The 26,661-nt window shown below is 49.9% G+C and overlaps 2 protein-coding genes and 1 long non-coding RNA gene across 18 annotated transcripts in view; 1 reads left to right on the top strand and 2 right to left on the bottom strand.

Moving 5' to 3' along the window:
* Nucleotides 1–12,332, bottom strand: part of PML (PML nuclear body scaffold) — a 53,110-nt gene extending 40,778 nt beyond the window's left edge. For all 12 annotated transcript variants that reach the window (XM_045531821.1, XM_045531801.1, XM_045531772.1 and 9 more), the window contains exons 1-2: nt 12,093–12,332; nt 9,446–9,921 (exon numbers count right to left, since the gene is read on the bottom strand). In XM_045531821.1, the coding sequence (XP_045387777.1) occupies nt 9,446–9,921; nt 12,093–12,227 (611 nt within the window). In that variant the 5' untranslated portion in view covers nt 12,228–12,332. The remainder of the gene's footprint in view (nt 1–9,445; nt 9,922–12,092) is intronic.
* Nucleotides 12,333–12,507: 175 nt separating this feature from the next.
* Nucleotides 12,508–23,278, top strand: STOML1 (stomatin like 1). Of its 5 annotated transcripts, XM_045531730.1 has the most exons (7): nt 14,360–14,603; nt 16,141–16,247; nt 17,355–17,504; nt 17,799–18,002; nt 21,083–21,257; nt 21,697–21,909; nt 22,386–23,278. In XM_045531730.1, the coding sequence occupies exons 1-7, from the start codon at nt 14,471–14,473 to the stop codon at nt 22,577–22,579; spliced, it is 1,176 nt and encodes a 391-aa protein (XP_045387686.1). In that variant the 5' UTR covers nt 14,360–14,470; the 3' UTR covers nt 22,580–23,278. The 5 variants fall into 5 exon arrangements, with proteins under 5 accessions (XP_045387693.1, XP_045387686.1, XP_045387676.1 ...); XM_045531737.1 differs by lacking the exon at nt 14,360–14,603 and adding an exon at nt 12,508–12,868 and having other exon boundaries at nt 21,697–22,478; XM_045531720.1 differs by having other exon boundaries at nt 14,382–14,603; nt 21,697–22,478.
* Nucleotides 19,135–21,776, bottom strand: LOC123624144. The gene is made up of 2 exons (XR_006730074.1): nt 20,917–21,776; nt 19,135–19,338 (listed from the first exon to the last, which is right to left on the bottom strand). It is a non-coding gene; the product is annotated as an uncharacterized LOC123624144 (long non-coding RNA).
* Nucleotides 23,279–26,661: the final 3,383 nt, after the last annotated feature.

Below are 26,661 nucleotides of genomic sequence, written 5' to 3'. Positions count from 1 at the left end.
TCCCCAGCTGCAGAAAATAGAGGAGATTGGCCTTCGTGAGAATTGAGAAAGGGACACCAGCCCTAACCCTGATCTTGGCTTGGGCTACTTTAAATTTCTTGCTTCTTTCTCCAAAACATCAAAGGGAACCAGGGGAAAAAGTCCCTTTTATCCACATGTTATTCTAACAAACCTACCTTCAAGGCCTCTCCATGAAAAGAAACACAGCAGCTCCTGGCTCTGAAACCAGTTCCCTGGGTAAATTCATAGAGAACTCAGAAATGGGTCATTGATTGTCCCTTCCGTCATGTCACCCAACTCTGGGCAGCTGCCTTTCTTCTGTCCATGTGGTGCTCCTCACAGGCCAGGAAGCAATCCCCAAAACACTGTCAATCCCTGGTAAGATGCAATGTACCGGTATCTTCCCAGAGGGCACCCAGGCACCCGGCAGGGCTGGGACTAGGGGTGGTAGCAAGATGTCTAGGGTGCAAACTCGGGGAGATGCTCACGTGGGTTCATGAGGGGGGAGGCAGGTGACAGCCTCCTTGCAGTCTGCACCCTTGGCAATTGGCTTGCCTCCCCGTAGTCCCGCCCTAAGCAGGCCCATCAGCATCTGTCTTTTCCATTTCTTCTTCAGCTAGCAACTCTTCCCTGCCCTGCCCCAGCTTTGCTGCTGCATGTCCTTGGTGAACCCTCCCCTGGGCTGTCCCCTGTGCTTCTCCCCAACCTGTCACCAATCTTTCCAGCTTCCGGTCTTGGGAACTCTTCTCCTAGTTTATGATCTCCTCACACCTCTTCAACTTGATTAATAGGTCCTTTGCTTTCTGCACTCAACTACAGTTCAAGCTCTTTCTGGCTACAGGCTTTGATGGTCCTGGATTAATTCCCCCAGGCCATCTGGCAAGCTTTAGGATCTGGCACCCAGACACAGACAGTCTCAGCCCCACCTGCAGTCCTACACCTGTATCACTCGTGTGTAGAAGCCCCGCCCACGCTCCTGAGCACGTGCAGCACTGGCTGGTTCAGGCGGTGTGAGACCCTGGCCCTCTCCCCACCCCTCCATCTCTGCATCCTTGTGGCCTCACCCCACCTGGACCATGGCCTCGGGCTCCTAATGCTGCTCCCTTTCCCCTGGTCCAGATTCTTTGCTTCAGTTTCACCCAACATATGATGGTAAATCCCTTTAATTTTTTGTGGAACAGGTGACATATAAATAAGTATGCAGCCAAAGAAATAAATACTGGTTGGTCCCCTGCTCCCACACCTGCCCACTTCAGTCGCAGTATGAATACAGCGAGAGGATCCGGTCTTTAACACCCGTCAGTGGGTTTCCAGCAGAGCCCCCCTTGTGCCCACTCACAGGGTATTCTACAGGACATTCGCTGGCGAGGAGAGTAGACGGTAGGAAAAAGGAGCAAACTAAGAACACTGAATGTTCTGGAAACTGCAGGATAGAGTCCTAACTCCTTTCCAGCACACCGTGTCTGACCCCAGCATATCCGTCCAGGCGCTGCCTTCACATAGACCTTAACACTGCAGTTCCTGAGACGCGGCAGACTCACGAGCGCCTCTGTCTCGCACACGTGTTCCCTCCTCTCTAAGGCCTTCCTCTTTTCTTACATGTCATGCTGAGTAAGTGCAGCACCCTCCTGGAAGAGGCCTTCCCCAGCCAATCTAGGTGGAGCAGTGAGACATTTCTGAGTTCACTGGCCTTTGTGCCTGTCTTCCTTCCTCCTTCCGCCTTTCCACACTGACGAGCACATACCGGATGTCGGGCCTGTGCTGGACAAAGGGCACTGGCAAGGGCAAACAATATCCAGAAGGCAGTGTGATAAGGGCAACTATCAAAACATGGACACAATAGGCCGGGCGCGGTGGCTCACGCCTGAAATCCTAGCACTCTGAGAGGAAGAGGCAGGAGGATCCCTTGAGCTCAGGAGTTTGAGACCAGCCTGAGCAAGAGCGAGACCTCATCACTACCAAAAATAGAAAAATTAGCCGGGCGTGGTGGTGTGTGCCTGTAGTCCCAGCTACTCAGGAGGCTGAGGCAGGAGGATCACTTGACCCCAGGAGTTTGCAGTTGCAGTGAGCTGTGATGATGCCACGGCACTCTAGCCGGGACAACAGAGCAAGACCCTGTCTCAAAAATAAAAAACAACAACAACATGGACACAGTAAATAGCACAGCGACACAGGCCTCCTCACAGCACTCTGCAGCCTTGATCGTTAACTGCTGATCCATTCCTCCACCAGACCGTGACCGCAAGGACGGCCGGCGCTGTGTCTGTTCATATTTATACTCCGGCCCCTAGCAGAGAACATGCCACACAGTAGGCATGACATGAACATGGGCTCAAAGAAGGGACTCCACAGGCATGTGGATCAAATGTCAATGGCCCCAGGGCAGACACTCGCAGGCCAAGTCTGAGGTTTAAAGCCACCTCAGGTGCTGCTCCCCAAGGTGAGCTCTACGTCAGCTCGGCATCAAAGAATGGGATGGTTTATTACTGACTCCTGACCAGAAAGAAATTATAGGTTACTTATGGCACTGAAGTTTTGCACAGAAAAAATAAGCTGAGTGTTTCTAGTAGCCCCTGGTGAATTGTGAAACACTACGAATCGTGTGTATGTATGAGTGTTCGGGTTCATGAGCCACGCAGAATGCTCAAGGGACAGGTATCGCGCTCTCGTGCTGGCTGGACCAGGCTTGCCCACTGTACCTGGCGTAGGGGATCAAAATATGCCACTTTGGCATACAATTATTTTGAGCTGGAGGCAAATAAGAATCAACAGATGCAGAAAGGAGCCTTCCCATGGCTTCCTTTTCTGATTAAAAGCAAAAACTTCTAAGAACCGAGGACTGCCATGAATCCTCTCCCTCAGGGGAATTTTATGGTCATGAGGACGACGGGAAGGGACAGTTGGGAACCGGGATAGGCTGGCACAAACCAGCCTTGCTCCTTTAGCAGTCCCTATGCATTCACCCTCCCACAATTTCCCGACCCGTGAACGCCTAAAACCCCTTTTCTACTTTTCTATACATGTTTTTCTTTTCTTAAGATGTTACATAAGTTGAAGTTCTAACCACCTTTTCAAGTTACTCATCTCTGGAAACTCCCACGTATGAGCATGGCACACATGCGAGATGTACATGCTAATAAGCTTCTGTTTTTCTCTTGTTAATCTATCCCTTGTTAGTCTAATTAACAAGCCCCTAGCGGAGAATCTAAAATGGGCAGAGGAAAAAGACCTTTTTTCTTCCCCCACACTGGGGAGAAATCCAACCATGACTCCCGTGGTGGGGGGGCCACTTACAAGCTCCTGCCCTCTGGGGCCCTGGGGGAGGGGCCCTGCCCCTCTGTAAACTGTGCTTCACACGCTCGCGGCCAGCCCACAGCAGCCACTGACACTGAACAATCTGGACACCAGCCTGTCCATGTGAGTGACGACACCAACCACAGGACCTATGAAGGGAATCGGCAGCCAAGACTGGGGCCCAACTGAGCAAGTCTCTTGGCCCCCACTGACAAGGGATAGTACAAGGAACATAAAACTCTGCAAGTGGGTTTTTCAGGGAGGTTTAAGAACATACTACATTAGAAAACAAGAACAGGCTGCTAAGAAAAAGCATCCTAGAACCATTAAGCTCTTTTGCCACTTAAAAAGATAACATGTTGGCTGGGGGGAAAAACTACTCAACACAGAGGGTAAATAATGAGTGCTTTTTTTTTTTTTTTTTTTTTTTTGAGACAGAGTCTCATTCTGTTGCCCTGAGTAGAGTGCTGTGGCGTCAGCCTAGCTCACAGCAACCTCAAACTCCTGGGCTCAAGCGATCCTCCTGCCTCAGCCTCCTGAATAGCTGGGACTATAGGTGTGAGCCACCGCACCTGGCTAATTTTTTCTAGATTTTAGTAGAGACAGGGTCTTATTCTTGCTCAAGCTGGTCTTGAACTCCTGAGCTCAAGTGATCCTCCTGTCTTGGCCTCCCAGAGTGCTAGGATTACAGGAGTGAGCCACCATGTCTGGCCCATAGATGGTAACAAGTAGAATGAAGTCTGCTGACAAAAATGAGCCAGAGAGCTAGAAAATCAATTCAAGGAGCTCTCTAAGAATCTGGAAGAAAAAAGGCAAAGCAACAGAATTAATATGGAAAAAAGATAAGGATATAAAAGATGGATTTAGAGTCCTAATAGCCACATAACAATAGTTGTAAAAAAAAAAAAATGAAGGGATATCAATACGTAAAAAAGTAGAAGACAATTTTCCTGAGTGAAGAAAGACTTGAGTTTTCAGATTAACAATGGTCATGGAGGATTGCTGAAAAGAGAAAAAGATCTATACCTGGATATAGATTTACCAAGGATTTCCAAGAAGAAAAAAATTATATAAAGATCCTTAGCAAACAAAAACGGATGCTCATGGGGAAAAATAATTACACATTAACTGAATTTCTCATCTGCAAAACCAGAGACAGAAATTTATCAAGCAATGTTTATATGTTCCAAGATGAAAGAATTGTGATTGTGACCTCAGAATTTACACCTTGCTAAACTTTCCTTTATGTGTGACAACAAAAGAAACACCTGTAAGTTAAGACACTTAAGATCTCAGAAAATAAACTCTAAAAAACTTTTTAAAAATTATTGGATGTGGTATTCCCACCAAATGGAAAATTAATCACATTAAATAATTCAAGAAAGGGAAAGACAAGCTGTAGGAAACATTATTGTGAGCATTGAAACCAATTAAAGTCTAGGGTTATGGCTAAGAAGTGAGTTGTAATGTGATCATGAAACTTTGTAACTATTAAGAAAGGATGCTGAAAATAAAAAGTTTGGTAATAATCTGGATAAAAGTTCACATTTTTTTTCAGATCCACCCACCTCGGCCTCTCAGAGCACTAGTATTACAGGCGTGAGCCACCGCGCCTGGCCAACAAATACAATTCTTTAAGTCCAAGGATTATTGCTAGAAATTTACTAGTCCAAGAAATATCCTAGGTTCCAAAAGAAAATTTCCATATAGTCTCAAATATAGAAGTCTTACAGGCTATATTAACTGACCATATTGTAGCTATTAATATCAAATAATAGAAACCAAACATCAAAAACCACTTAAAAATTTTAGATTTTTCTCTAAAAGTCTTTAAGAGAAAATTTTTAAGAAAAGACTGAAATGGTATTTGACAAATAACTGACTATGAGAACACTACTTATCAAAATTATGGCATGCAGCCAGAGCTGTATGCAAAGAACTCATACCTTAAGAATTTTTTATTATTAATAACAAATAAAGATTATAAATAAATGAATTAAATGTTCAAGAAGCTAGATAATGAACAATGACAAAAATGAGAAAAATTAGACAAAAAAACAAAATGGTTAATTAGAAATAAGGAGAATATTAATATCAGTAAGACTAAAAGCTGATGTAGTACTTTGAAAAGACCATTTAAAATATACAACACTAGAAATAAGAAAGTGGCTATAATTACAGGTATAGAGAAAATCTTAAAATTATGAAAGAAACTCAGGATGAACTGAAAAATCTTCCAGAAAATCTGACTCAAGATCCAATACAGATCAATATCATGGCAAACATGGGAATTGTTCTCAAAAATCTACTCTTCGAAAAAAAGCAACTGTCCCCTGATAGTTTTTCAAAAAACTTTTATAAGCCTGTTTCTTATGTTCTTTAAACTGTTCTAGAACAGAGAGACTACAATAGAATTTTAATGTTTACTGAGTACTTAATATGTGCCAGGCACTATGCTAAACAATTTAAATATACAGTCAGCCCTCGGGAGCTGCGTGAATTCAACAAACCGAGGATCAAAATACTGGGGGAAAAAAAAACAATAAGGCCAGGCGCGGTGGCTCACGCCTGTAATCCTAGCACTCTGGGAGGCCGAGGCGGGTGGATCGCTCAAGGTCAGGAGTTCGAGACCAGCCTGAGCGAGACCCCGTCTCTACTAAAAATAGAAAGAAATTATCCGGACAACTAAACATATATATAGAAAAAATTAGCCAGGCATGGTGGCACATGCCTGTAGTCCCAGCTACTGGGGAGGCTGAGGCAGGAGGATCACTTAAGCCCAGGAGTTTGAGGTTGCTGTGAGCTAGGCAGATGCCACGGCACTCACTCTAGCCCAGGCAATAAAGCGAGACTCTGTCTCAAAAAAAAAAAAATAAAATAAAATAACACTATAAAAATAAAAATAATACAAATTTAAAAGTACAGTGTAACAACTCTTTATATAGCATTTCCATTGTATGAGGTATTATAAGTAACCTAGAGATGATTTAAAGCGTATGGGAGGATGTGCGTAGGTTATATGCAAATACTGCACCATTTTCCCATCAGGGACTTGAGCCTCTGTGGATTTTGGTATCTGTGGGGGATTCTGGAACCACTCCCCTACAGACACTGAGGGACGACAGTATTACCATGTTAAAAAAATGAAAACTTACAAATTCATTAAAAGAGATTAGTATAAAATAGGTAAGAAAACCTGATGAAGAAATCACACACATTCATACAAAATTGATTACATTTATGAATACAGATAATAGCATAAATAAAATATTACTAGATGAAACCTAGCTATAAATTAAGATAATAGTATATCATGAGCAAGTAGGGTTTTTCCTCCTGTAAATTAAAGAATGGTTCAACATAAACACACTGATTTAATTTGTCATACTAAAAAGTGAAAGGACACTTTCATAAAGTCCAAAAAGACACCTATTTCTGAGTTAAAAATAAAACAAAATAACAACAACAAAACCATTAGTAAACCACAAATGGGAAGTAACATTCTTTTCATAATGTGATATTTAAAAATTACCTAAGGAAGTCAACAGTAAACATCATACTTAACAAGAAAACATAAACTTTCTCGTTAAAGACAAGAATTGGGAAAGTATACTTTCACTTGTTCTGAAGGCTGTGCCTCCCCAATTTAAAAAAAATTTTTTTTAAATAAAAGGACAGGAACAAAATAAAGTTGTCTTTTCTAACCACTATAATTCAATATTGTTTTGGTGGGTCTAGAAAATGAAACAAAGCTATAAAAAGTAGCAATATGTACAAATACTGGAAAGAAAAAAGTTCCACATTTTTTAGATGATATGACTGTTTACCTAGAAAATCCAAACAAATCAACTAAAAAACTTACGAGAACGAATAAAAGAGTTCAATAAAGATGGCTAAATATAATATTAAGATACATAAATTAAGAGCATTAGTGAATACTAATTTAACTAGTTAGAAATTATAATGTGAAAAGATTCCATTCACAATATTATTAAATATTATAAATTTGTGAGTTCAAGATATATGTGAATAAAGGTATAAAATCTCCCCAGATTTAATGCAATTTCAATCAAAATCCCAATGAATATATAAGTTTTGAAACTGCATAAATTTTAAGAGCAAAAGAAAAACAAAATTATTTTTGAAGAAGAATGGGGAAAAGCTACAGAAATCCTACAGCTTGTGAGGGTTAGAGCGGGAATAGATCATTGGCATGGAACAGAGATCTACAGACACACCAGTGACTACATGGGCGTTTAGTACATGGTAAAAAGGGCATAGAGTGGACTATCCAATAAATGCTTCTGAGACCACTGGATTTCCATTTGGAGAGAAAAACGAAGGTGGATTCCTCTCTTATACCATGCACAAAAATAAATTCTACACAAATTAAAGATTTAAGTATAATAACAAAACAATTATTAAAATAGAATATGAAAAAGAATATTTTTAATCTTGACATGGAAAAAGCTCTCCTGGGATGCATCAAAGCCAGACACGATAAAGAAGGAGATGATGGATTTGAGTACATAAAATAAAGATTTATTTTATTTATGTATTCATTTATTTTTGAGACAGAGTCTCACTCTGTTGCCCTGGCTAGAGTGCCGTGGCGTCAGCCTAGCTCACAGCAACCTCCAACTCCTGAGCTCAATCGATCCTCCTGCCTCAGCCTCCCGAGTAGCTGGGACTACAGGCATGCACCACCATGCCCGGCTAATTTTTTCTATATATATATTTAGCTGTCCATATAATTTCTTTCTATTTTTAGTAGAGACGGAGTCTTGGTCTTGCTCAGGCTGGTCTTGAACTCCTGAGCTCAAACAATCTGCCTGCCTTGGCCTCCCAGAGTGCTAGGATTACAGGCGTGAGCCACAACTGCGCCCGGCCTAGAGATTTATTTTAAACACGATACCACATACTAAGTGAAATGACAAACGGTCAACATGGGGGATGGGGGAGGGGATAACATTTGCACTGTAACAGGCTTGTACAAATAAAGATACTAATTCCTCAAAGGGGCGGGGAACAGGCAAAGGACCTAAACTGGCAATTCACAGATGAAGAAACACAATGGCCAATAAACAAATGGAAAAGCCACTCAACTTTAACAATAAGCAAAGAAATGCAAATTAAACTAGTAATATCAGCTGTTGAGGAATCTGAGGGGAAAGCTTATTCTGGCAGTGGGGGAATAGATCTGGAAACAAGAAACGAGCCACACTCCGTTTAGCAGGTATGTAGTTTAGCAGGTATGTAGCTCTGAGTTGTGGCAGGAACCCGTGAAGAACACATTGGCTTTGCAAGTGGATCCCTAAGAAGCAGTACACGGAAGAACTTCATACAAGCCATCTATTTCTGGGTGGTCAAAACTTCACATAGTTATGCTAAAAGAGGGGCAAAGAAGACCTTATAGGACTACTCCTATCTGGGTATATATTAAAAAAGAAGCTCTGTGACAAAATCAAAACTAGTAACAATGGTTATCTGTGGATGGGAGAAGTGTTGGGGATTAGGCAGATGGGAATGGACAGAAGATTCTGCTCTCTCTCTCTATCCTTATAAATTTTGTGAACCATATGAATTGAATATATTACCTATTTAGAAACTGAATTAAAATCGGTTTAATAAAAATAATAACTGGATTTGACTTTTTTTTCATACATTTGCAGATAGCACTACCGGATGTTACAGCTTCGACTTTTCAGATGGAAACTATTAATAAAACTACCTGCATCTGATCCTAGAGTCTAGCCTTACTGAGATTCCCTTAGGCTTACAGAAAATTCTACTCTAAGACTTGCTAAAGGGCAGTTTGGTAACATGTATCAAATGTAGAATTTTCATACCCCCCCACCCAGCCAGCAATAGCACTTCTAAACATATATCCTAAAGAAATCACTGGATAAGGTGCAAAGAGGATTCTGCAGCATTATTTATTAGAAGGGGAAATTGGAAAGTATTACTATCCATCTGCGTGGGGACTAGTAGCATAAATTGTGGTCATCTCTACAGATGTTGCATGTCTGCAAACCAAATTTTGAGCTGCAAGGCCCTAGAAGCTCCCTGTCCCCAGCTGTGACTCTACTTGGCTCTCAGGATGCGCCACGCCACCCTGAGCCGCCACCCCACACCGCGCCAGCCCCCTCACCTGGTCAGCGCAGGGGAGCGGTGGTTGGGGTTGGAGCAGAAGATGTTGTTGGACTTGCGCGTGCCATCCAGGAACTCATGCACCGACTTGCTGCGCAGCTCAGCCAGGGGCCGGGCCTCGTGCTTGAGGAACCACTGGTGGGCCTCGAAGCACGTGGCACAGAGGAGCTGCTCGCACTCAAAGCACCAGAAGTCCGCCAACTCTTTGCAGCGGATGCAAACTGCCCTCGCATCCATGACCTGCCGGTACACCGACAGGCGCCGCTGCAGACTCTCGAAAAAGACGTTATCCAAGGGCAGCAAGTCAGAGCCCGGGGGCCAGGGTTCCTGGCAGATGGGGCACTTTGTGACCGGTGCCTCCAGGCATCCAGAGCACAGCGTGTGCAGGCAAGGCAGCAGCTTGGGGCACTTGGCTTCCACCTTGCAGCGCTGGCAGTGCAGGAACTGGAATTCCTCCTCCTGCTCCTCCGTGGATTGCTGGGAGACCAGAAACAGGGGTGAGGCCTAGAGAAGTCCCAGGCGTCCCCACCCACCAGCTATCCAACCCTATGGCTAAAGGCTAGACTGAGACCTCATATTCCATTCCTGACATTGGATGATGCAAAACCCTGGCTTATCAGCACCTCAATGTCCCCATTTACTCACGCCTTAGAGCACAACTGATTGACCACCTACTTCCCACCAGGCACAGTACTAGCCCCAGACATACAGGAATGTGCAGGATACATCCTGCCTTCAAGGAACTCAGTCTGGAAGGTAGATACACTAAGTACCAACCTCATATAAAGTACTTAACACAGTTTGGGGGTTCCTCAAAGACTTAAACATAGAGCTACCATATGACCCAACAATTCCCCTCCTAGATATAAACCCAAAAGACCTGAAAGAAAACAAGGACCCAAATAGATACTTGTACACGAGTGTTCATGGGAGCACTACTCACAATAGCCAAAAGGTGGAAATAATCCAAGCATCCACAGATAAATAGATAAACAAAACATGGCCACTCATATAATTGAACATTATTGAGCATTAAAAAGGAATTAAATTCTTATACATGTGACAAGGATGGACCTTGAAGACATTATGCTAAGTGAAAGAAATACTGTATGACTCCACTTAAATGAAGTATCTAGAAAGCAAGTTCATAGAAACAGAAGGTAGATGAGAAGTTACCAACGGCTAAGGGAAGAGGAAAGTGAGGAGCTATTGCTTTGTTGGGACTCAGGACACACCACTCCAAAATATGACTGTAGGAGACCAGAATATGCCACCCCAAAAATATCTTTTTCTGCATATTTTGAGCTGGTTATTCTGAGAGACTGCAGGCCCAGGAATAGTGCTGAAAAGCTGTCCTTTTGTAAAAAAAAAAAGAAATTTACATCTATAAAGGAAATCTACATTAGTAAAAGTATCTACAGCAGAAGAAAGCTGCTCCAAGACAACTTTTATTACCTGAGAACTTTTTATCTGCATAGCCAGACAACTTTTACTCACCACCAGTTTCCTCCCCAGCCCTATCATAACCTGTCTCCACCACCCCCAGCAGTCCCCAACCTCTGTTCCCTTCAGCACCTCAGGATGCTATCTAGATAGTTTCAACCACCTGACTCTCAGTTTCACATTTTGTGGGACTCGCAAGTGTATGTATATAATTAAATATGGGTTTTCCCCTGTTAATCTGTCTTATGTCAATTTAACTCACAGCCCAGCCAAGGAACCTAGGACAGAAGACATTTTTTCCTCCCCTACAGCTTAAAGGGTACAGAGTTTCGGGGATATTGAAAAGTTATGGAAATAGATGGTAGTGATGGTTACGCAACACTGTGAATGTACTTACTGCCACTGAATTGTACACTTAGAAATGGTTAGCATGGTAACTTTTACATTACATATATTTTACCACAGTAAAAAAAAAAATGCAAAAAGAAGGCACTTAAATACAGTACCTGGCACATATGAAGTGCTCAAAAAATGTTAACTTGTATTGTTAAGCAATATTGTTCTTAATTACAATAATGCTAATAATAAAAGTTACTGTAATATAGTGTTATTTGTACTTTCTTGATGAGGCTGGAAGGACACAGAGCGAGAGACCTAAGTAGTCCCTTTGGGGGGGGGGGATGGCGGCGGGAGGAGGGCAGGAAGAGCATTCCAAGAGGATTTCTGAGAAATCACAAGAGCCGGGAGGCCTTGGCCAGTTTCCCACCTCTGATCTGGGAACTTGGGTTTTAGTTTTGCCATGCCCGGGGCATTCCCCTGGCTCCAGGCCAGCGCAACAAGGCTACAACCTCTGTTCTCTCCGATTTGTGCTCCTTCATCTGAGGCAGGAGCCAAGCGGCAAGGTCCGGAGTGGGCAAGGGAGCCCTGTCCCGCTGCCCCTGACTCCGGCATCTTACCCAACTGCTCAGTGGAGAGCCGCAACCCAGAGAGGCCCCCTGCAACTCATCTTGGTCCCCTTTTCTACTCCATCCTACCCTCTCTACCCCTGTCCCAGACAAGAGCGTCTGGTGTCTGCTCTTGCCTCTTTGTGTCACTCTTTAAGGTACTTGACCAAGTCGCGCATTAGACCCACTCTCTTCTCACCCTTTCCCCTACCACAGCAAACCCACAAAGCCTGACCCCACCATCCCCGAACTCAACAGTACCTCTGTAGGGCTGGGGCTGGGGCTGGACGGCTGGCCTTCTGCGGGGGTCTCCGGGGGAGGCATGGTGGGCGTGTGGGACAAGGCGGGGTCCCGCTGGGGCCGCGGAGACCGGGATGGCGCGGGCTCCTGCTGCATGGACTCCAGCGTAGTTTCGATTCTCGGTTTTGATATCGGAGGACGGAAGGAAAAGCTGAACTGGAGGCGCGAGCCAGGAAGGCTGAGCCCCACGAGCTTCGGAAAGGGGCGGTGCCGGCCCGGGCCCGCCTCCCGAGAGGAAGTGAGACCCGAGCAGGGGGCGGTTCCCGGGGCAGAGAGGCGGACTGTCGGATTTGAAATCCCGCCCAGAGCCGGGAGGAGGAAGGGGCCGGAGAGGAGCAGGCGCACAGCCCGCCCCGGTACAAGGACAGAGGCAGAGCTGGCCGGGAGGGAGGCGGTCCCAACCCGGCTTTGATCCGTTCGTTTAGCTCACACTGGCACAGCTGCGTGCCACCTCCAGCTGGGAGCCGCGCACACAGAGATGAACCACACGCGGCCCCTGTTTTCCGAGAAGCCCCCAAACGGAGATTTTTCTGGAAACTAGATCCCTCAGCTGGGACCTGAAGGAGCTGTGGGAATTCAGGGATTCAGGAATGCACATCAGGGATTCAGGGATTCCTGGATGTGTGTGGGGACACTTGCAAAAGGCACGGAGGTTTGAAACAAGAGAGCCTGATCAGGAACTAAGTTTGGCCATTTTCACATTTAAGAGGGGACTCGTCAGAAATTACGGCTAAGGGGTGAGCTGGGACCAGTTCTGTGGGTGGTAGAGTGGGTGAAGGGTTTAGAACCAGGGAACAACATGATCAACTGTGCATGTTGGGACAGTCCCTCTGACAACCTAGGAGCAGGTGGCTTGGTCTAGGATGCAGAGGGGGGACCCGAGTCAGAGACACTGGGAGGACACTGACTGGGGTTGAGGGAACAGGGCGATACCTTGAGTGGCAGCTGGAAAGGCTGGTGAGTCCCTGGAGGCAGGGAGGGAGGGGGAGAGCTGGCAGCAGGTATGAAGGGGGTGAGGGGCGAGCAAAGTAGGGCTTCTTGGCCAATGGTGAAGCATGCCAGACCCCCAACTGTTGAGAGAAAAGGAGCCCAGCTCCAGGTGGCCATACTGGGCCAGTGCCCCAGCTTCAAACTTCAAACCATCCCAACCACTATGCTGGCCCCTGTGTACCCATTCTGTGCTCTGTTCGAACTTAGACTAGAAGAGATGGTGACAGGGCCTTGCTCTTGTAAAGCTTACAGTCTGGCCGGTAGAGGGGCAGGGGTTAGGGGAGACCCAACTTCCCAGGGACTGTGAGAGGCCTCAGGAACCTGGCTACTTTGCAGCCTGGTCAGTACCCCCAGGCCTTTAGAATCAGTCCACCAAAGTGGGAAAAGCCAAATATGGTGGGCAGCCACCGGCGAAGGGACCAGAAGTGGGCTGGCAGTATGGGGGGCTGGAGTGGAGGGGGTGGCTGAGAAGGCAGCACTGGGAAAATTTTATTAGTTTCTTTGCTTGCTTTGGAAGACAGCCTGCTCCCAGCCTGTCCCAAGTTCCTGTTGGAACTTAACACTTCTCAGAGTAAATTCACAATTTACATTTGGGTTTTCTCAAGCCATGGAGTGGCAAGTTATCTCTGGGTACCTGGATCAAGGGGCAGCTGTTTCTGGACCTGCAGGACTGAGGGACCCACCGCTGTGATGATCTCCCTGCCTCCCCCAGCCCCGTAGCTGTGTGCTATGCCCTTCCTCCTCACTCTGACATGCTCCCTGAGGTCAGCATATGAAATTTCTCTTTTTGCGCTACAGTCCAGGCCGTTCCGCTCCACTTTGACCGCAATGACCTGGCTGTCATCATTCAACACATAAGTACTGAGGCCTGCTTTATGCCGGGCCCTGCTTGCTGAGCTCTGGGGGACACAAAGAGGAGTAACTTGCCGACCACGCCCTGGAGAAACCCTAAGTCTAGATAAGGCACGCTCCCTCCAGGGTGTGCGCTTAGAGAGCAGTGCTAAGAAGGCTGACGACAGCATTTCCTTGATTCTGGAGACCGATTCCTCTTAAGAAGCCCAGCTTCCCCTCCCGCTTTTCTAAGGCCAAGTAGGAGCAGGGAGAAGGCGGCGATGACCCCTGGGGGCTCCCGGAACGCAGACCACGCCCCCCGGCCAGGGCCGCAGTTCGGTCCTCCCATCACAGGGGGCGCTGTGCGGCGGCGGGAGCGAGCTCGGGACGGCCTTCTCCTCCTGCAGCCGCGCAAGTGAAGCCGGAAGCCGCGGCCAGCAGGGGCGGGGCCGTGTGAAGGCCAGCCGGTCAGGGCGGGCACTGCGCAGGGGCGCGGGGCGTGTCCCCTGTCAAGAGCCATGCTCGGCCGGTCTGGGTACCGCGCGCTGCCCCTGGGGGATTTTGACCGCTTCCAGCAGTCGAGCTTCGGCTTTCTGGGCTCGCAGAAGGGCTGCTTGTCCCCGGAGCGGGGCGGCGTGGGGACAGGGGCCGGTGAGTGGCCGCCCAGCACGGCGGACTCAGCGGGGACCGGCCGGCACCCCCAGGCCCAAACTCTCGGCCTCTAAGGAGTCGGCCGGCCTGGCGCCCTCCAACCCTAAGCGGAGGGGCCGAGAAAAGGATACGATGTGGCGAGGGGGCTTCACCGGGCACTGGGGTGCTAGCGCTGGTCTCCCCTAGGGTCCTGGGGCTCTGGCCCCAGAGCCAGCGTAGCTCCCATCCTCCAAAACCTGCCCCACCACATTTCTTGTTGGCTCTTATCAGCCCTTTAGGCCTGGCCAGAGGTTTCAAGTTTCCATTTTTTCATAGAAAGAAACCGAGGTCTAGGCAGCGGAGGCCACCGGCCTCTCTAAGGGCACCTGCCACAGAGAAATGGAACAATCTTCACCCTAGCGGGCACCTCTACAAGCCCTGGGACCAAGCATCTCCCTGTTTCCCGAGGACAGGACATCTCCCAGATACATAGACCAAAAAGGCAGGCCCTCAACTGCCAGTTGTGTCTGCCCTGGTTCTGTCTTGTCCCTTGGCTCCCTCGGCCCACAGGCCAAATCCCACAGTCTTCAGCCTGACCACTAAACCTTGGCGGATTCGATCCCTCCCTGGCCCTCCTGTACTGACAGCTGCCCCTATCCAAGGATGCTTTTCCTACGGAGTCCCCACGGATCAGAGCCAGGCAGAAAGCTGGAGCCTCCGTGCCCTGGGGCCTAGAGAGCCCAGAGGACATGGGCTTCCTGGAAGGATGGAGCAGAGGCTCCTGCTTTCCTATCCAGGGTTGGGAGGAGAAGGAAAGCAGCAAATAACCTCCTCCCAGATTCTGGAGCTGCCTCAGCTCCAATCCTGTCCTGGGCTCCTGGTTCTCCAGGGTCTGGACCTTTGGCTTGGATGAGCCTCATTCTCCTAGTCCCCACTCCCCAACAAATTGCTTGAATTGAAATATGCATTTTGAATGGTCCGTAGGGCATTAAAATGGGGTGAGGGATAGAAAACATCTGTGGCTCCTATGATGAGCCATTAATGCTATATCCCTGTAGGCCAAGGCGTCTCTGTAAGGACTGGTTGAAAGCAGGCTTCTGAGCTGATGGTAGAGGAGGAATGTGTTATGCCATCAGCATTCAGTTCACCCCAGCGCTTTTACAGATGCCCAGGTTCTCCTGGGTCTGTGCCAGGTATGGGTGGGCAATATAAATTAGATGAGGAGACTGACCCCTGCTCAGTCCAGTGAGGAGAGCATCACATGGATTGGATTCTCAGATTCAATGGCTGTTGCCTAGCAGAGAGTGAGGCCTTGTGAGGGTTGCTGGACTTGGGACAGATTAGTGTCGATGTATGGGAGAAGGGAACAATCCCTAACTAGCATCTGCCCAAAGATAAGGAGGCATTGGGTAAAGGGCCAAATTGAGAGCCCTGAGAAGAAGGGAGCCTCTAAAGGGGAAGGTGTGCAAAAGGTGCACTTGACCAAGTTCACTCTACTTGCAGGTTTTCTGCCAGGCCCGGTTGGTGTTCCTTGACTGCTCTTTTCTCTTGCCCCCAGATGCACCCCAGAGCTGGCCCTCCTGCCTCTGCCATGGCTTCATCAGTTTCTTGGGGTTCTTGCTGCTTTTGGTCACCTTCCCAATTTCTGGCTGGTTTGCCCTGAAGGTAAGGCTGGTGGGGTCAGTCCCCAGGGTGGTTGGGCCACACTGAGAGCTTTGGCATTGATGAATGAATTTTCCCTCTGCCCCACTTTCCCCAAACACTGTATTATTACACCTCTGTGAAATGGGCTAGGCAAGGATTGTTCATTCCCATCTTTCAGATGAGCAAACTGAGGCTCAAACTTGTCCAGAGTCATACTGGGAGCCAGTAAGGGGAAGAAACAAGTCTACCTAAACTCCCAATTTCTGGGGTCTGGACACTGGCTTTAAGGTGTGCACAAATATCTTTGTCAAATCATCCTCCTTTTTGGTTAAGCTAAATTAGAAATGAAAACACCCAATTTGGCCCAGCAGGATTTAATGCATAGTAGGAATTCAGGCCTGGTTTTCAACACAGGGTGGTGCAGTTGGGAAAAAGATGAATACTAGAGCTATAGTTCAGCATCATATCTAAAACCTGGGGTGAAGGTAGAAGGTCAGGCAGGCCTGGCCCTTTGTGTGGCCCTAGGCAACAGTCAGCTTCTCTAGAAAGCCTCTGGGTTTGGTGTAGTCTGGAAGGGAGTCCTTAGAAGGTCCTAGATCCTACTCCTAAAACTGCCACAGAAACAAATGCTGTGTGACTTTGGACAATTTGCTTTGCCTCTCTGGGCCTTCATTTCTTAATTGGGACATAACTGCTTCTCTAAGGGTTCCAAGGACCTGAAGATGGTTGGCAAAGTCCTTTGCCCGAGGGTGTTATTATTGTAGCCCAGGCTTTTCTCCTAACTAATCCAAGGGCAAACAGTTTTCTGGTGTGAGTCATGTCTAGCTCAGACCACAGAGGTGAAGTTTCTCTAAGGATCAAGTCAGTGCAGTGTGGTGCTTGAGATGCGTGGTGTTTGGAGTTACTGGTCTTTGAACTGGTTTCAAACTTTGCTTATTTCATTTAGGCGTTGTGATTTTTGAGCAAGTCACCTAACCTTTCTGAGCCTTTGTTTTCTCATCTAAAAACAGAAGTAAGATACCTGACTGTGACCAAGGCGAGGGGAGGAGAAGGGAGGAAGGGGCCTGGGCAAACGTCATTGCCATCCAGCTGACCATTTTCAACCCTTTCCCTTGCCACTGTGGACAGATCGTGCCCACCTATGAGCGCATGATCGTGTTCCGCCTGGGTCGGATCCGCACACCCCAGGGCCCTGGCATGGTTCTCCTCCTGCCCTTCATTGACTCCTTTCAGAGGGTAGATCTGAGGACACGAGCCTTCAACGTCCCTCCCTGCAAGGTGAGGGGCTTCTCAGCTGCTCTGGACAGAGGAAGTGGGGACTTGTGCAGAGTGTATTGTGGGTGCAAGGACCTTGGCCCCTGGAGGGGAGGAGGGGAAGAGAACAGAAAATGGATGGAGGCTCGGAGGATGTCCTTGTACCTTACACTTAACCCCACATACTTGGGGATACCATTTTGCCCTTGAGGAGCCAGGCTCCAGGTGGGTCGGTCATGCTGGGTGGCCCCAGTGGACCTGACCTCCCTGCAGCCCCAGCCCCTTGAGTGTCTCCTCTCTCACGGCCTCCCCCCACAGTTGGCCTCCAAGGATGGGGCTGTGCTGTCCGTGGGAGCCGATGTCCAGTTTCGTATCTGGGACCCGGTGCTGTCGGTGATGACTGTGAAGGACCTGAACACAGCCACGCGCATGACAGCCCAGAACGCCATGACCAAGGCCCTGCTCAAGAGACCGCTGCAGGAGATCCAGATGGAGAAGCTCAGGATCAGCGACCAGCTCCTGGTAGGCAGCTCCGCGCAGGGCTCGGTGGCTGGGATGGGGCTGGCTCCACCTGCAGTCACTGTGAGCAAAGCCTCACAGCCCTCTTGGACTCAGTGTACTCTGTGTCCCAAGAGTGTAACCACCTTTGAAGAGCCAGCATCTGGGTGGGGCTACGAGTTGAGGAACACAAGGTGGGCACAGACCATAGCGATCTTGGGCAAAAGTTCCCTGAGAAGGGGAAGTGGCCCCAGCAGAAATTCTTGGGGCCCTGCCTTTGGCTGCTGAGGTTGTGCCCTTCACTGCTCTGCCATGATGGCACTGGGCCTCTGCAGTCCCCCTTCCGGATCTGATTCACGGCGTAGGCAGGTGGGTGAAGGAAACAGACTCACCCAGCCCAGCCACCTTCTGGGGAATTCCACGCCCGCGGCGCAGCATGTGCATTCTTAGGTTTTGGTTTCCTTTTTGGAACAGAACAAAGGGACATGAGGACATTGGGATCTTTTTCCTGCCTTTTCTCCATGAGCATGGGAAATTATCTACATGAATTCACCTTAAATCCCTGCTGCTACAAAATGGGGTAGAAATAAAAACACATGTGGCAGCATGTCCTTGCAGCCACTTCAACTTGTGCTTCTTCCCAGGTCCTGACAGGGGAACGTGGGTGGAGTTTTCCCTCATTGCCCTGAGCTCCGCTTTCCCCAGGGGACCTGGGGTAGAGGCCCCAGAGGGAGTGGGATAAACGCCAGTCCTGGAGGCCCCATCACTTCAGGAAGCAAACTGGCAGCAGCCAGCCAGGTGAAATGCCTGCGAAAATACTATTTGTGATCCTAACAATAGCTGTCGTGGGATAGCATCTTATGGTTTACAGAGTCCTTTTGTCTGCCCCCGTGTGTCTCAGCAGTCACATTGTTGCTGTAAGAGGGCTGGTATTAATTACCGTTTTATTTTGGAGGGAGGAAACCAGCCAGCCTCCTTCCCTGGCCCTCCAGAGTCCCCATCCTGGGCCCCCCACCACCAAGGGAATGAAGGGGAGGCCTCAGAAATAATTTGACCATGATCAAGGGCAGAGCGGAGCCACAGCCAGACCACCTGGCCTTCCCCTGCCTCCTCCACCACCCCCCACAACCCAGTGTTCAGTATAGCACAACTCAGATAACAAATGGATAACAATGTTTATCATAAAACCACATCCCATATTAATTCACCTTTAGGAAGAGAAAATTGATCTTGGCCTTGTTGCACATTGCTTTGGTAGGAGAGAGGCAGTTTGGGGAAGTCAGTCTCACACCAGGATGTGCAAGTCATTTAGGGCCCCTTGCCCAGACTGAGCTGGCGCCTGGTAGAGTGGGGTCGGTGCCTGCGGTTGAAAAAAAAGCTCAGAAAATCCAGCACACCACCCTCAAAGCCTGGTTCCAGTATACATTTCTCATTCTTACTCTCCTTTTCCCCTACTCTTTATCTGGAGGGACTGCAGATGCCCCACCTCTCATCTGCTGGACCCTCCTTAGCCACCACCCACTCCCTACCCACCAGTGCTGCAGGCGGCTGGGCTGGGTCACCCCTTCGCTGCCTTCCGCCAGCCCCGCCCATCCCCCATCCCCCATCCCCCCATCGCTGTGCAGCACAGCAGGAAGGACTGGAGGATGAGCACTCTTTCAGCCTCCTCAGCTTCACCCCTTCAAACCCATCTACTTTCCGCGCTGTTCTTCTGCCTCATTTCCTGCATCCCTCCTCCCTCTGAGGCCCGTCCCTGCAGTGCTCTGGGTCCCCTTCCTCTCCCAGGACACCCTCCCTCTCTGTTCACCCTGCTTCTCTCCTCTCCTTTCTGCATAGAAACAAGCCCTCCCTTTGCCCCAGTCTGCTCCCACCCCCTCTCCACTTGCCTTCTGCGAGGCTTCCATCCCATACCCCCACTCCTAGTCTGGGTTTCTCAGGCTCCTGAGACAGCACTGGCCAACATCATGGTGACCTCCTACTTGCCAGCCCAGTGGGCACTTCTCAGTTCTCAGCCCCTCCCTTACTTCAGCTCCTGGCAGCCCAGCCACCTCTGCGTCCTCTTCCTCCTCCTCCACTCTGTGACCTCATCTGTGACCTGCTGGGAGAGCTCATCCACCTGGGGGTTCCTGCTACCTCTGGACACCGCTTATTCACAACACTCTGCTCCTGCACCCTGGGCCCATTTCTCCAGCTGCCTGCTGGACAGCTGACCCTCCCATAGACACCTCAAGCTTACAGTATTTAAAAAAAAAATCATTTCTCTCCTCTCACCGGCTGTGTGTCCTCTCTAGGTGAATGCCACGCTCATGGTCCATTCAGGAACCCACGCCAGAAACCTGACTCCTCCTCCCCCTCATGGCCCTCCCGTGCCGCACAGCCAGGCAGCTCTGGGCCCTTGGTCGTGCTTCTCTAGCATCTTGCTGGAGCTCGGCACGGTTGGCAGAGTTGTGTCCCCCTCAGCGCATCTGGGCTTCCCAGCCCACCCTCTGTCCTGTACCAGATCTGCAGCATGTCTTGGCTGCAGTTTAAAATGATGTCTTACTTGGTCTCCATGTCTCCACCCTCCGCCCCCCCAAGTCAGTGTCCACACAGCAGCCAGCAGGATCTTTCCAGAAAGCAAGTCTGCTCCGTCACCTCCCTGCTTAAACTCCTTGCTGGGGCTCCTTGTTGCCTTGGAATGAATCCAAGCGAGCAGGAACAACCCGCCTCTGACCCCTCAGCTGTCTCCAGTCCCCAGCCCACACCTGAGGATCCGGCTAACTGGAACTCTGGTGACTCCCAGCTCCTTGAATATTCCAGGTTCTCCTGTCTAGGCTTTCGCACATGCTGGTCCCATTGCCTGGAAGGCTCCTCCTCCACCTGGAGACTCCCTCCTCCTGCTGGCTTTGCCCCCCTCTGCGGGGGGTCCCCACCGCCTCCCTCCTGCCTTGGCACTTACCATAGCTGCGTGGTGGTTGCCCTCTGCCTATGTCCCTGGCTGGGAGCTGCTCAAGGGCGAGCGTGGTGTCTCCGTGGCCACGCGTGGTCGTCATGGCCTGCCCCAAAAAAGTTGCTCAGGAAAGGTTTGTTGAATGAATTCCATTTCTCCCCACACTGTCCTCCAGCTGGAGATCAACGACGTGACCAGGGCCTGGGGGCTGGAGGTGGACCGCGTGGAGCTGGCAGTGGAGGCTGTGCTCCAGCCGCCCCAGGACAGCCCGGCCGGGCCCAGCCTGGACAGCACCCTCCAGCAGCTGGCCCTGCACTTCCTCGCAGGAGGCGCCCCTCCTCCAGGGCCAGGTGAGGAGCCTCAGGGAGGAGGGTGGAGGTGCTCACCCACTTGGTGTCCAGTACAGACTTTGCTACTTGCTCCCTTAACCAAGCCCTGCTGTCCAGCGCACAGCCCAGGCGTTCGGCCCACGCTGATTCTAGAGCTAAGGCAGTGAGAAGAGTCCAGATGTCTGCGAGTGTGTAGAGGCCTGTGGCAGCCTCCATGGGAGGAGGCTACAGCACCAGAAGGGCAGCTGGAAAGGGTTTTACATCTGAGGCTGGAGTAGCTCAAACAGGGTTGGGAGTTCAGGCTGAAAATTCAGGGGTAGCATTTTAGCAGAGGAGGAGGTCGAACAGAGGCCTGAAGGGGATATAAGAGAAAACTGCCACAGAAGGTACGGAGGCCACAGTGAGTGATAGTGACCTCCTTCTCTCTGCCTCCCTCCCCAACCCCGTTGGCCACCCCCAGCGGACACCTTGGAGATGGTGAGTGAAGTTGAGCTGCCTGTTGCTCACGTCGGTGCTGGGCCCAGCCCGAAGCAGCCTGTGGCCGAGGGGTTGCTGACTGCTCTCCAGCCCTTCCTGTCCGAGGCCCTGGTCAGCCAGGTCGGGGCCTGCTACCAATTCAATGTCGTCCTGCCTGGTGGCACCCAGAGCATCTACTTCCTGGACCTCACTACAGGTGCGGCTGCCCTCTGTGCCCTCCTTGCCACCCAGGTTGCTTGTTACCCTCCCCCATGGCACTATTTTAGACTACCCCTGCTCCTGCCAACGGTTTGGGGTGAACCCACAGCAGTTGGGCTCAGACACCATTTCTGGACAGCGATTATCCAGGCCTTGGTCTCCCGCCATCAGCAGGACAACTCGGATGGCTGGGCTTCCGACAGCAGGGGCCCTGCAGGAGGGCTCTGTGCCGAGCACCTTTTGCGCGTTACCTCACCTACATCTCAAATATGATTTAGAGATTGTCATCATCCCCATTTCACAGATTTGGAAACCGAGGCTCCAACTAGTCACACAACTAATAGGACTCAAGCCCAGGGTGTTGGCACCCGAACTCTTAACCAGTACTCTCTACTCCTCCCAATGGGACATGATAACCCCTACGTCCCCCATAGCTGTCCCTCTGCTAATACGCAGTTTTCTTTTTCCCCACAGGGCAAGGAAAGGTGGGACATGGGGTGCCTGATGGCATCCCTGACGTGGTGGTGGAGATGGCTGAGGCAGACCTGCGGGCCCTGTTGTGCAGGGAGCTGCGGCCCCTGGGGGCCTACATGAGTGGGCGGCTGAAGGTGAAGGGCGACCTGGCTGTGGCCATGAAGCTGGAGGCTGTTCTCAAGGCTCTGAAGTAGCAGCCTTGGCTGACCATCCTTGGCCCAGCCCCGAGCCTGGCACCAAGCTGGGGGGGGCTTCTTGGAGGAGGAGGCATTGGTCTGCACCTTGGGGAGTTGAGGCCCTAAGATGTTTCAGGCCCAGCCAACAGCCCACAGATGGAAGCTGGGAGAGGCTGGGCCAGGCTGCCCTGTACTTCTCCAGTGGTTCTCTGGACAAGCCTTTGCCCATCCCTGTCCCCAGCGGAGTGCCCCGCCCTGAGCTGAGTACATGGAGTGACAACAGGAGAGCCAGGCCTGCCCTGTCCCGTGTGCTTCCTGACGGGAGAGGCAGGACCCAGAGAAACAGTCTGCCGGCAGCAGACTTGGTCCCTGTGTGAGGGAACAAAGCACATGGCTCGGGCTCTAAGCTCTAAGGCGGGATCCGGGATCCGAGGGGTGGGAGGAGAAGGAACAGCCTCCAAGAAGAGGTCACTGCAGCCAAGCGTCTGGAGATTGGGCCGCTGCCTTCCTGCTTGCAGTCCAGGCCCGGCCTAGCGGGGAGGGGGGAATGGGAAAGAGCAGGGCCTGCTGCTCCCCAAGACGCCTGGACTGTCGCCCAGCTCCGTCCTGCATGCCCTACGAGCTGGGGCCCAGGGCAGCATGAAGGAGAGCCCTGCGTTCCTATGCTTTTTACCAGAGGTTTGCCAACCTCAGACAAATAAATGTGTTTACAATGTATAGGAGAGAAGTGGTGAGCGGGGGGCCTGAGGGGTGTGGGGTGGGCTGGGGGGCCCGTGAGGCAATGCCCCTCCTGCTGGCCCAGGCAGGGACCAAGGCCCTGGGGGCTGGCACAGACCGTCACAATATTTGAAGTTCTTCTTCCTGAGTGTCTCAAAGCCCCTGGGAGCAGAGGTGGGGTGGGGCAGGGTGGAGAGCTCTCTGTTCCTGTTTGTAGTTGGGGTACAGGGCCGCCAGGAAAGCGAGGCATAAGCACGCCAGAGCCGGTCCTGCAAATATGTTAACTTAATGGTGGGCAGGTGGGGGCTCATAACCCATTCAAGAGAGGAGTTGGGGCCACTATCAGCTTCTTCCCCACATACACCCGGGTCACCATTTGTCCACTGGCTGAGGGAAGAAAATAGTCATTGAGGCCTGGCCTCAGGAGCCAGCCCGGATTTCTGCTCCAGTGCCCCAGCCCACACCCCGGGTTCCCCAGGGAAGAGGGGGCTGTGACTTCTCTAGTCCTAAGAAAGCTAGCTTACTTCCTGGAGAGACTTGTGGGGCAGAGCAAAACAAAACCACAAGAATGAGAGCCTCCCCTTTAAGAACATCCCTCAGCCTGTCCTCTGTCCGCCTCCCAGGCACCAGGCGCATTCCATATGCCCCTCTGTCCCTGCCCAGCCAGACACTGCCTTGTCCCTCCTCCCGTAGGTCCTCCACATCGCCTGAGGCACCTCCCTGAAGCCCAGCACAGACCCCACTGTCATCGCCACGGCCACTGGGGTCCATGTTTCTAGAGTCCCAGCCTGCCTCACCTGCTGCTTCCCCCCCACCCCCGGCTCATCTGGGGGCCCTCCTGGGCCCTCCCAGGGCTTTCCAGCAGGGGCTGTCTGTTCGAAAACCCGCCTTGCAGTCCCCACCGGCCACACTGCGGCCACCGGTAGAGGCCCAGTGCAGCATGGTCCTCTATGTTCTCGCCTAGGCTCCCTTCCACTGCAGCCATCCTTGCGCAGTCCGCACCGCCTGCTGCTGTGCTGGCGCGCTCGCCTGCCGGCCCTGCTGGCCGGGAGCTGCCTGCGCCCGCTAGAATTCCCTGCGCCGCAGCCGCATGCAGCGCACGGGGACGGGGGACCCCAGGCCTAGCCATGAAAGCGCCACGCCTGTGCGGGGCAGGGTGGCAGGAGAAATGATATCGAAACTTAGGGAAACCGAAACTCCCCCGATTTTCTCCATGGGCGTAGGAAGTCAATTTAACGTTTACAGGAAACTGAAACTTTCCTGCTGTCTGCGTGGGTGGAGGGCAAGCCCTGCGGCCAGCCATGAACACGCCCCGGGGAGGGCGCTCACTCCTGGGCAGCACTCCAGGAATGGGACCCACGGGCCCAGTGGCCCCTGGGCTGCGAACACTGAGGAGAGCTTGCAGGCCACAGGGAGGGAGGACAGGGAGTGAGGATGACGGACCCCAAGGGGTTGTGTGTGGGCAGGGAGGGCAAGGGCGTGTGTCAATCAGAGAAGGCTTCCCTGAGGAGGTGAGGTTCTCCATGTCGCAGCCATATGAGCCATGAGAAGGGATGGGGAAGGCCATGTGGCGGAGGGGAAGTCCCTGCGAGGGCACAGCTGAAAGAGGCAGCCAGGCATCTCTGCTTCGGGGAACTAGAACCTAGAGTGTGGGGACAGATGTGTGCAGGGGTCAAAATAGTAACCATTGTGGTTTGCCAAATTTATGCCTACACTGCACTAGACACTTCCTATATATTATTTTTTCCTTGATAACCCAGTGAATAATGATAATAGTTATATTATGCTGGTCAATATACTGATATGTGTTATTTTGATGTTATTTTTAAATAACTATTTGAATTTTGATTGGCTAATGTATTCATATGGTTCAAAAATTTAAAAAGATTAAAAAGACATGTTATGAAAATTGCCCCTCATACTCCTAACTCCATCCACATATTTCTCCCACCTTCCTCCCTGCTATTAATATCTTAGTTATTCTTCCAGAAATTCTTTTTTTTTTTTTTGAAAAAAAAAAACCACATATACAAGAAAATCCAAATATATACCTTTTGGGTTTTTGTTATTGTTTTTATACAAATGGCAACATAGACACACAGTGTCGCTTAACATTACCCCCTTGAAGATCTTTCCATGTTAACACAGGCAGACTTTCTCTATTCTTTTTTGCAGTTACATAGGATTCCATCCTATGGATGTATCAAAGTTCATTTAATCTGTCCTGTATTGATGGACATTTAGATTATTTCTTGTGTTTTGCTACTTGGAACACTGTTGCAGTGAATAATCTTTAACGTGTGCTATTTCACTTGTGGTTGAGTCTATCTATTAATAAAAGATAAAATCCTAGAAGTGGAATTGCTGGGTCAAAGCATTCGTAATTTAATAAATATTGCCAAAATATTGTCAAAATGCCCTGTCTGGGAATTTTACCAATCTACACTCCCATCATCAGTGATTGAGAGTGTTTTTTCTTATAGCCATGCCAACACAATGTGTTATTAAACTTTTTCCAGTGTAGTTTTTTGTTTATTGTTCAACTGTTTATTGCTTTGTAAGATTTGGATGTCTAGCCCCAGCAAAGCACAAGATTTTTGCTGTCTTCCCGTAGTATTTATTTATTTTTTTTTAAAAAGGTATAATTTACATAAAATAAAATGCACCCATTTAAAATGTACCCTTTGGCCAGGCTTGGTGGCTCATGCCTGCAATCCTAGCACTCTGGGAGGCCGAGGTGGGAGAATCACTTGAGGTCAGGAGTTTGAGACCAGCCTGAGCAAGAGTGAGGCCCCGTCTCTACTAAAAATAGAAAGAAATTATCTGGACAACTAAAAATATATACAGAAAAAATTAGCCGGGCATGGTGGCGCACGCCTGTAGTCCCAGCTACTCAGGATGCTGAGGCAGGAGGATCGCTTGAGCCCAGGAGGTTGAGGTTGCCGTGAGCTAGGCTGACGCCACGGCACTCTAGCCAGGGCAACAGAGCTAGACTCTGTCTCAAAAAAAAAAAAATGTATCCTTTGATGTGTTCTGACAAATAGGAACACCTGAGAAACCACCAGCCATTGCAATCAAGTGCGGAACATTTCTGTGCGCTCACAAAGCTCCCCATCCCTTCCCAGTCAGTGCTCACCACCTCCAGCCTCAAGCAGCCACAGAACTTTCCGTGCCTGTTGACCCACTATTGTCAGTCTTGTTAACATTAACCACTCCAGTGGGTGTGACTGATAATGTTGAGCCACTTTTCATGTGTTTATTGGGTATATGTCTTTTGTGAAATGTGTGTTCAAATATTTTGCCCATTTAAAAAATGGGCTGTTAATATTATTGAGCTTTAAGAGTTCTTAATATAGGGCTGGGCACGGTGGGTCACACCTGTA

Source organism: Lemur catta, chromosome 1, assembly GCF_020740605.2.
Source record: "Lemur catta isolate mLemCat1 chromosome 1, mLemCat1.pri, whole genome shotgun sequence".
In the NCBI taxonomy this organism is placed as follows: Eukaryota; Metazoa; Chordata; class Mammalia; order Primates; family Lemuridae; genus Lemur; species Lemur catta.
This window is presented reverse-complemented; position numbering and strand designations above follow the sequence as displayed.

Bases quoted from the DNA above. Each gene is read 5' to 3' on its own strand.
- STOML1 (XM_045531720.1), top strand. From the start codon at position 14,471: ATGCTCGGCCGGTCTGGGTACCGCGCGCTGCCCCTGGGGGATTTTGAC. The intron at 16,248-17,354 runs GTAAGGCTGGTG...CACTGTGGACAG, and splicing joins CTGGCTGGTTTGCCCTGAAG to ATCGTGCCCACCTATGAGCG. The intron at 18,003-21,082 runs GTAGGCAGCTCC...ACTGTCCTCCAG, and splicing joins GGATCAGCGACCAGCTCCTG to CTGGAGATCAACGACGTGAC.